Source organism: Leptinotarsa decemlineata, unplaced genomic scaffold (assembly GCF_025532065.1).
Source record: "Leptinotarsa decemlineata unplaced genomic scaffold, Ldec_3_MD MMD2_tig00002974_RagTag_RagTag, whole genome shotgun sequence".
Taxonomy (NCBI): Eukaryota; Metazoa; Arthropoda; class Insecta; order Coleoptera; family Chrysomelidae; genus Leptinotarsa; species Leptinotarsa decemlineata.
The window spans coordinates 4576656-4587509 of NW_027412578.1; the positions used below are offsets into that span (position 1 = coordinate 4576656).

A 10854-nucleotide genomic window follows, 5' to 3' on the forward strand; every position below is an offset into this window, starting at 1 on the left:
GTTCTATAAGAGAAGCTAAAACCACCTTTAAGGTAAGTTCTGCATACACTGGCACGTTACTTGTTAGTAGTTAGTTTTATTACAAAGATATTCAAATCTCGGTTTGCCGAGTATATATAATCATTAAAGTTGATGTATTATTTTCAGAAATCTCTTTATATAGTTGCAAATTTTTTTAATATATTTTTCACACCAACCAGCCTAAATTAACTCATCTGATGTATTAAAGAAAAATTAAAAATCTCAAGTAAGTTTAAAGATTTTATAAAATGTAAATTTGCCAAAATATATATTTATTTGATGGTCATTATTCCAAGAAATTTGACACTTCACATTAAAGAATTTGTGGGTTATTGGTAATTTTGAGAAAACTTAGATTAAGTAATGAATTTATAAATAAGTGAACAAAGAATATTTGGTGCCAAAAATTTTTTTTATAAAAATATAACTAGAAAAGAGTAGTAAGTACAGACACACCTGAAGAAGCTATTGTATAGCAAAACACATTATGCATTTTTGGGAAACTAGTGCACTGGTTTCCAAACTATGGGTCGTGGGTGGATCGTGGAAACATTTAAAACACAATTCTTTTGAATTAAAGGCTAGGGGAGAGTGTTCCAGTTCTTTCGAACATAGCTTTAAAAGAGCTGATGGGGTTTTCAACCACATATTTGTGTAAGAGGTCATTCTCCACTTTGGTATATTTTAAAAATAAATATAGAAATGAACTTTGGAAAGTGACCAGTATTAAGCTTTCAACCCAAATATAGAATTTCTTGTGAATCGTAAGCACCAGCTCCACAAGTCACATTAATTACGTAAGTCTCACTTTTTGTATTTCTTTAGTTTTAAGATTCTGAATTAAAAGCCTTTTTGTACTGTATTTTATCTTCAATTCCACAATGAAGGTGGGTCCCCAGGCAAAAAAGGGAAACGCTGGTTTAGTGAAAATCTCGCAGTGTTTCTTGATTCCATCACACATAAAAACAAAGGTATTTTATTATTTAACCATTTATAGATATTATTTCTCAAATAGAAATCCTTTTGTTGAGACGAAGAATAAGTTCCAACAGATTTTTTTCAATTACGTTCATTAAAGTTGATATAAATATAATTGGTCGATAATTTTCTACATCACTTTTGTCTCTACAGTTGAAAATTGATCTCATTAACTCACCTCTGAATAATTTCGGAAATATTGTGTATTTCTCATGGATTTGTAATATGTTATTGGTTCTGGCATTAAATCACTTAGGGTTTCCAAAATTCAAGTATGGTTACATTGGTTTTTTCATCCTTTACCTAAACAGTTTTTCGGCAAAACTATTCCCCTCTACTGAAATTATTTATAAATTCATTAGATATAATTCTTTCATTAATGAATTAGTATTTTCAAACCGAAATCAAAAAATATCTATTATTGTTTCTTTTAATTCCTAAAACTAGTTGGCGCTGCGAAACTGAAATTCAAGAATCCTAGAATTACAGGACTATCTCTAGGGAAACTATATCTCCTCCATATGGATGGTAAAAAACAGGGAAGTCTGTGAAAATGGATCCTGTTCATAAATTAGGACATTTTTTTCAGTATATAAATTTATCCATCATTTCCTTCGAGATAGATTTTAGTTTAGCTCCAAAGTATTGTTTTAAACAGATGAAAATACTTTATGGAAACTAATCAGTGAATTTGTTTTTCTTCAAGGAGTAATGAATAGATCAATTGAGAAGACCTCCATTCAAAACAGTGCGAGAAAGATTCCTCTAACTACCCCAATATTTTCTATGCAATTATTCAATTGGAACAAGCTGCCTATCAATTATTTGAACACTAATTGGAATTGTAAAAACTGACCTTCAATTTAAATACTCAATTGTAACAATTTTTCTGTGTTCTTTTTGTTATGTTTGAATGACTGTGTTTCGATTATTTAATAAATTTTTTTCACCATTTATTGTTCATCTTCCCAAATTTCAACCAACAAACTTAATGGTGAAAGGAAACATGAAAATTTTCGTCAAAAACTCAAGATGTCTCAAATGTTTCTTTAACCTAAGTATGACTGGTTCGTTAGCACGAGCATTTTTCTTATTCCCAACTTTTTCCTTTCCCTTTTTTGTAAAAGATTGCATCGGTGTAATGGTCTATCCCTTACTGACACTTTTCAATCTTGCAGTTAAAAATGATAATTTTCCTAAATTATGGAAGATATCACGAGTTTGTCCCATTTTTGAGTCTGGAGATTTATCTGATATTCGGAATTATCGTCCTATCTCAATCCAATCGAACTTTGCAAAACTTCTCGAAATTGTCATCTACAATCGCGTACGTTCCTCAGTTCGTAATATCATATCCCCGCAACAACATGGATTTATGTCAAACAGATCCACCATAACAAATTTAATTGTATTGACCCAAAATATTAGTGATGTCTTAGATAATCGTGGTCAAGTTGATGTGATATATACTGATTTTGTTAAAGCATTTGATCGACTTGATCCTTCTACAAAAACTCCACCAATTTGGTTTCCATAATTCTGCAGTACTTTTCATTATATCCTACTTACTTCAACGCGAACAGTTTGTATCTTATAACGGCTATGATTCTTTTTATTACAATCCGTCATCTGGAGTACCTCAGGGGTCGAATCTCGGACCTCTTCTGTTCTTATTATTTATTAATGACCTCAGTAATTATGTCCATTGTAATAAGTTATTTTTTGCAGATGATTTGAAAATATATTTACCTGTCGAAAATGTTAAGACTGTAATAAATTGCAATGACAGTTAAAAAATATACAGACTAGGTGTGAAGTAAACAAACTATATCTCAATGCATCCAAATGTAAAGTAGAGTCTTATAGTAGAAAAATGTCAGTCGAGTACGATTATCGAGTAGATACCATTTCATATATTTTGATCAAAATTTGTCTGTCAATTGTAGATTTTTTTCAAACATATCTGCTCTATTGACTCTTTATGTAGCCTACGTTAGGTCAAAATTAGAATATGGCTCTGTTCTATGGTATCCATTCTACAATTGCTATAATACAATAATTGAAAAAGTTCAACGTCGTTTCCTGAAGTTTATTTACTTCAAATGTTATGGTATCTATCCTGATAGAGGTATTCCATATGAATCTCTTACCATAACATTCAATATTGAAAGTCTTGAATTACACAGAAAACTTGCTGGAATAATTTTTCTGTATAACAATGTGGATGCTATGGAGGTGTTATCTTTTTTAACTTTCTGTGTCCCTCATTTCAGAACTAGAAGTACAAAAACTTTTTACAGCCGACTGGCCAGAACTAATTTGTATCTCAAGTCACCCATCTTTAGCATTTGCAATAATTTCAATTTGATTTCAAATTTGTGTGATATCAATTATGATTCCTTAGAATATATTGTTGACACTGCATCTCAGTATTTCATGGAGAATTTTTAATTTTCTGGTATAGTTTTTGTTCTATTTTAGTATTCATTCATTTTCTCAAATTGTAACTTTGTAATTATAAGGATCGATATAATTTTTTTAACATACTTAGTTAACCCTGTAAATGGTTTTCAACTATTGGGTAATAAATGCCATCATTATTATTATTTATATTATTCGTCAAAGGTAAAAACCGACTTCTTTTTTTAAATATATAGCCATTGCCTTTGTATTGATTGGTGTATTCATTTAGTCCATTTTTGTGTTGCTATTATACCTATCAATGCAATAAAGACATTTTTATTATAAACACACTTTATGCAAACTTTTTTTAATAAAAATATATAGTTAAACAGGGATTAATAATCGCTTTAACTGAAAAAAATTTAATTTTCAATTTTTTATTGAAATCCGTTAATATATAAAATATTTTTAAACAGGAACCGGAAGAACAGGTGCATCAGGCTTCACTGTCTTCACCTCGCTGCTGGGGTATAAAGGTAAAACCTCATCCTTAGGTTCAGCAACAGAAATGTTGTCGGGCAAAGGTTTCTTGGGACCAATTTTGCCTGTGGCATCATAAGGCAACATGATCTTAACTTTTATTCCCAGCACTCCCTGTCGCAGCAATACGTGGCGGGTGGCAGTGTCTACATAGTCATTGCATGGATCTCCTGAATGAATCATGAGACCATCTACGAATTTCATAGATTTTGCTCTCTGACCACGTAGTTTTCCAGATACAACTACTTCACACCCTGAAAGAATAATTATATTTAAGATATCACCTGTATTAAATCATTCTTATAAAATAAAAAGTCACAGTAGAAATCAATAAATTCATCTGCTTGTTGGCACAAATTAGGTACTTTATTGTGAGATTTTCACGAAACAATTTAACAAAAACACGTGTTTCGCCATACAATGGAGTTTAGTGAAAATCTCACAGTGTTTTTTTTAATACGATAGTTATAAGGATTTACATCAAGTATTGGCCAATTCCATCATATACTTTGCCAAATAGTTTTAAAATACTGAGATCTGTAGTTAATTTTATTTTATTATGTCTTGTGATTATTGATATTAATGAAATTATACAACAGTATAAAGAATAGACAACTGCCAGACCCTAAGAAATGCAACATGTATTCATACATTTAGCTTAGAAATTGAATAATTATTGTGTAAATAGAATTTATATAATTGACTTTCAAGCAATCTCTTTCCTTTCTCAAAATCTGGAAAATAATTTATGAAATAACTTTTGATCAATAACTTTCTAGATTTTGCAAATAGAAAAAAATTCACTTCCGAAACGATAACTATCTTTTTCCACAAATTCCGAGGTAAAGTTTTGAATTGCCGCTGTAACAATTGAGGATATAATCTGTTGACCAGAAGAACATCAAGAAACACAGGGTAGATTATTATTGTTTCTCTTGTACGTAATTTTAGGTGTGTTTATTTACTCTGTGTATTTTAAAAACCATATATTTTATGTACCATGACATTGACTGTATACATGTAATCGGGTGTAAACCTGTTTGGAATGCAGTTTAAATAAAATCTATCTATCTATCTATCTATTATTTTAGGACATTTTCCAACTTTATACATTCTGTACTTCTATATTACTTGATGGAGTATACTTCTTCACATGCCTATATATCAGCAGACTAATGATCAGAAGAATAAAGAAATATTTTGGTATACAGAATAAAATCTCAACTGTATTTCTTGGATCAAGTAGCGTTAGTATTTGTTGATTACTTTCATAATATATAAGGGCAATACTTCAAAGTGTGTCGAAAATAAGTCCCGAAATAAGATTCACATTAACATAAAAAAAAGTACTTATCAACTTCGAAAGGTGAGTTCGAAAAAGCAGATCATCAGTAGATATTACAGTACTTATTTCTTTCATCTATACATTTACTAATTTCACCCATCCAAATCAATGCATCGCATTCAAACATTCAACAGGCCAATTTAGTTACCTTTAGCTCCACATTCCATGATATACCTCAAGACACCATAGCATGCTCTTCTTACAGCAAGACCTCCAATAAGCTTGAACCTCAAGGATTCTGCCTGGGCGATAGCACACAAACCACGGTTTGCTACTTTTTCTCCGTACAAAACAACGGAGTTCTCGGGGAAACGGAATCTCTTTTGCACAACTGAAGTTAACTCGCGGATTCTTCTGTTCTTCTCGCCCAAGACTCTGTCTGTTCTCGTTGCCATAATGATAATTTCAGTACGCGTTGGGGTAACACGTACTTCCACTCCAGAATATCCATCTTCGGAAAGTTCCCGAGTCAGAAATTCATTCAATTCAGCCTTAAAGACTCCATCGGCTACGAATTTGCGCTTCTTTGAAATATTCGTTGCCATTTTGAACGGGGTTCCAGCAGCAAAGGAAGAGACACGAGGTGAACACAAATTAGTAACTTAAACAATTGATGGCAGCACTGCGTTTAGTGTGTTTCCGCTACTTTCCGTTGTCAATTTACAATGTTGCCAAGTTACAGAGAATGTAAAAAGGTGATTTGAGATGTTCCAAATCTCGAGGCGTTTTCTGACGCTCATGTATTCAATACGTATTCATCTGTGATTCAAATACATTTATTCTAACGTTGAATCGATTACGTCACATCAAGTATGATTTAAAACGTATTCATGATGATTCAAAAGTTGCGTGAGGTTGGTTTTGAAACAAAATTTGACGTTATGTTACGTCAGTTGTCAGTTTCTGCTTCATTTTGATCGTTATAGTTTATGAAGTGCTGAATTTTTTTTTATTAAATATGGCTCACCGATAAGCCATCAAGATGAATATACCTCTGAAGGAGCCAGCCACTCGTGCTGGCGAAACGTTAAGATACAGTTCCAAACCACGACGGCCTTCAAACCCGAACGAAGGTTGTAACCCTGAAAATATTGGCCGCGAAAGCCTTAATTAATTTATCAGAAATAAACAGTTATCAACCGAAGTCGATTGAGGATAGTAATAATCGAAACGTCGTGAAGGAGTTTGATCTGAAATATTCATTCCTATTTTTTGGCATCTGTTTTTATCACTCATCTCTATTACTTCATCTCAATTTTTATAGTTTACATTTTCTTTCACCATTTTTTCATCACTATATATATATATATATAAATCAAAAATGAAACAATTCGTGGACACATCACGAATGTGAAAAAAGGGGGCCAAAAGCCAGAAACACGTGTCCGCGGTTTACCCCCCTTTTTTGGAGTGTTGTGTCCACGAATTGTTTCATTTTTGATTTGTATCATGCACACTCGACAAAATCTCTCTCTCTCTCTCTAGATTTGTACTTACATAACTCGAGGACGAAGTTGTGATCTTCCTTGTCCCCAAGTCTTGTTACTAGTCCTATGTTTGCTGTGTTCCACTCGAAGTTCGTACGAACTGGTTCTCAGTTTGTACTGTATCGGATCGTTCAAAATCAGTGAGTCAGTTATGGACTGAAAAGGTTAACGAGACAAAATGTTCAGTATTCAGTTGGGCACCGTATAGCAATAAACGGTGAGTTCTTTGACTATTTTCTGACTGTTAAGAATAATCCCGGCAGAGAACCAGAACAAGCCTAAAGTGGTATATACAAACACTCCTACTAATCCTAATCAGCCTTCAACGTATTGAGGCTTTGGTTATCAAGTTTTTCAAAATAGTTCAACTTTGTGAGACAGCGTAATATAGGCCATTCCAAGATACCGCTCCTGTCAATTCTCCATCCAGGAAATTCTTCGTTCAAGAATTGGCTACATTTTGTGTTCTATCTTTCTGATGGAACATCAATTTGTTTCATGTGGGGTTATCATTTTCTAGTATATACTTCCAGTTCAGCATCTGCAGGAGAAAGTTTGAGATCCACAACAGTATCTCATTCGGCACAATAGAACGATATTGTTGTTGTCGCTTTTAGTTTTAAAAATTGCGCTCAGTTTCTCAAAACGCTCACATCGACCCACCTCTTGAGATGGGTTGTCGTGATCTAGGCGCGAGCATAAGTAATGACGTCATTAATGACATTTTCGCCGCGACCACAACGATCGCGGTCGCCATGTGGAACGCCTGAATGAGTATTTTAGGCGTTGTGAACGTTTAGTGGAACGCACAGTTCATTTATCTTGGAGATGATTTCATCGTACAAAAGTTATAAATAAATTCAACCATTTAGATAGCTGTCGATAAATAATGCTCAACATATGATCTCACAAGATCTCTAGACTCACACTGATTTTTTTTAGGTTGCTGCATACATGGTGTTGTTTCCGTGTCGTTGGTTGTGCTATTTGCTTTATTAATCGAATAAAACAAGCGTTAATCATCAGAAAAACTACTATGGTTCCGACTAAAAATTTTTATTCCGATTTATCATGTTTATTGAAATATTCATAGGGTAGTTAGTAAAAAGGAAGTAGATGTCTTCTTTATTAAGATCTTGCATCTTTTATAAGAAAATAAACATTTTGAAATGAAATCTTGAAACATGCATCTCTCCCAACGTACCTACATAGAACAGTTTAACAGATCTAGCTGTACCTCTGCGAATACTAAATGCGCAGTAAATCAGCCTGCGGAGTGTGGCGAGAGGTCATTAACATCGAGGAACTTGTGTAGTGAACATCGTGTTGGTACAGAGAGTGAAGAAATTATTCTCTGCCGTGGACTGCGAGTTATTTGTTGACTTTGAAAATGTCTTCGAACAGTAAACTGACAAACAAAATTCTCAGTGTGGACGGACGTGCTGATAACGTCCGTCCACAAAGAAGGTACGCGGATATCATGTGCTATCGTAGGGATCGGTTTTGTGTTGTGCTAGTTCTTGTAAGAAATATCGAAATGTGTGAGAGTTTTTAAAAAAGTGAAGTTTAAGGACCCCTTCATTCACGCCGGTATCTACGCCGGGGTGGTTCAAATAACCACGTAATGGGGCCATATATGTGAATTCAAAAATCAGAAGGTCTCCCAAAGAGAAGGCGACCCAATAAATATATATGTAAAAAATCAAAAGGTCTCCTGATCAGGATGCGACAGTAAAAAAGTACATCGTTTTTTATTTATTGAAAAAGGGTGACAAAAAAAGGGTGGCAGCATTGCTTCGAGCAAGACCGCTGCGCCCCTCCCGACGAAGCTTCTGTCAAATTGATGTCAATTTGATAGGAGGAGCCTGGACGAATGCGTCCGAGTGGGAAGAACGTCCACAAAATTAGAAATACAAACTTTATTGGGATTTATGCAAACTGAAGCAACGGCAGGAGGAATACAAATTCTTTTTGTGAAGGTGAAAATTAATTGTTTCGGAATCTGAAGATGGTAGTCTATTCGGAGTCGAAACATTTCCTGACGAAAACTATGCATCAACAGTAGGCGAAAAATTGTATTATCCTTAGGCAACCAATCTTCGAAGATTTATATTTAATTGTATCTATGTATATTTTGGTATGTTAGTATCAGTATTGCAAGCAATATTTTGTAGATTATTTACGTGCTACGTTTCATGATAAATTCTACTAACTATGCATTCAAATATATATCAGTTATCGGTTGTGAGTTTAACAATTTTCTTTTAGTTCATTCATCTCTAATGAGGACGTACGTATCTATTATCTTCAATTATATATCTCTCATTACCCTTCAATTATTTTCCATCTGCACAAAAGGAAGAGCTGGGGTTCTCACTGATATATGTGTAGTTGTCAACACTTGCCGAATTTATTTAAGCCTAATTTTTTTTCCGATTGTATTTCCTGATAAAAGTTGGTAGTGGACAGTTACTGTCTCTCTTTATCGTTCACGCATCTCATAGTTTGGGGCAGATTTAAATTAGGTACAGCACTTTTTTTAAGCAGTTTCCTTACAGACAATCCTAATAATTCGTTTCTCAGGTCTCTTTCGTAATCATTGCTAGTAAAATGAACGGAACAAATTTGACTGGTATCAGGATTCCATTTATCCGCTCTTTTGCAGCGTCTTATCCATTCTTTTCGTACAGTACCCGATACGAAATCATTTGCTTTAGGAAAGTTGTGGCAAACAATGTCTTTTCCGGTAAGTTTTGTGGACACACGGTAGTTGTTACAACCAAAAACAGCGCAACGACGTCCTGGCATGTTTATTGTAAAAAAAGTCTTTCATTTACTAGATGCACGAAGAAGTATAAACACAAAAACCGTCACTTAACAACGTGTCTCATCGCGTTCATAGTCACACACCGCGATATTCCAACGGCTACGGGTCCGCGGTGATGTCATAAAGTAGTGGGGACTCGGTTCACGCACGACAACGTTGCTGGTATAGGGATCTGGCTATCCTATGTTATATAACGGTCCTTGCACGGCTTCCTTGAATTTTCTCCTAAACCAGTGTTCCTCTTTGTGGATGATTTCAGCTTGAGCCCACTTGATATTATGTTGATGAGTCCAAACATGCTCTACTATTCCGGATTTTCTGGTTTCTCCTCGCTGTGTGTGTTTCTTGTGCTCAGCAATGCGAACTTTCAATGGCCTCTTAGTCCACATTGCTAAGAACAAGAAACACACACAGCGAGGAGAAACCAGCAAATCCGGAATAGCACAGCATGTTTGGACTCATCAACATAATATCAAGTGGGCTCAAGCTGAAATCATCCACAAAGAGGAACACTGGTTTAGGAGAAAATTCAAGGAAGCCGCGTATATGTTGTCCAACAACGCATTTAGTCAAGCTAGCGTAGAGATACGTAACATATGGAAACCTCTTATCAAGCGAAAAACGACCAACTCCCGCCAAACGGTCATCTCCCGCTAAAACCAATGAAGCTGAAAGAGGAAAGATAGGTGAAAGCACCCGAATGACCTATAAATAGTCAGATCTCGGAGGAATAAGTCCAGTTATCACCCGAAGACGATTGTGGATACTAACAATCAAAACGTCGTGACGTAACTTGGTTTGGAATCTCTTCATTTTAATTTTTCATTTTTGTTAATAATATTTTTTCATTTTCAGCTTTTATTAATATTTCAATTTTTTATTTTCTGGTTGTAGCTTGTATGTTATTTCCTTTTAATTTCAGTTTTTTGTTTTAATAAAATGGTTTTTTCGGTTAATCATTTATTTTTTTCAGCGATTTCAAATCAACTTATATTATATTAGACAATGGAAGTCCAAACTGAAGAAATACACCACGAAACATTGTCAACCACCTTCAAACAAATCCAAGATTCGATATACAAGTACATTCTATAAGTAGTATTAAGTTTTTAGGTAGGTACTAAACATGTTCATGGTCAGTGAGAATAATCTATTTTAGTTCAGAACGCATTTATTATCAACAATGATCAATACAGTGTCTAGCAACATGTTAACAACTCCAACAATAATTCCAAATGAATACGTGGTAGGTA

At 34.2% G+C, this 10854-nt stretch overlaps 1 protein-coding gene across 1 annotated transcript; it reads right to left on the reverse strand.

Moving 5' to 3' along the window:
- Window positions 1–3823: 3823 nt before the first annotated feature.
- On the reverse strand, window positions 3824–5894 carry RpS3 (Ribosomal protein S3). The gene is made up of 2 exons (XM_023166932.2): window positions 5436–5894; window positions 3824–4196 (listed from the first exon to the last, which is right to left on the reverse strand). Exons 1-2 carry the CDS (start codon window positions 5830–5832, stop codon window positions 3871–3873), a joined length of 723 nt encoding a protein of 240 aa, XP_023022700.1. The 5' UTR covers window positions 5833–5894; the 3' UTR covers window positions 3824–3870.
- Between the last annotated feature and the right edge of the window lie 4960 nt (window positions 5895–10854).

Coding starts and splice junctions, on each gene's coding strand:
- RpS3 (XM_023166932.2), bottom strand. CDS start 5,832: ATGGCAACGAATATTTCAAAGAAGCGCAAATTCGTAGCCGATGGAGTC. Junction 4,197..5,435: donor CATGGAATGTGGAGCTAAAG/GTAACTAAATTG, acceptor TTATTCTTTCAG/GGTGTGAAGTAGTTGTATCT.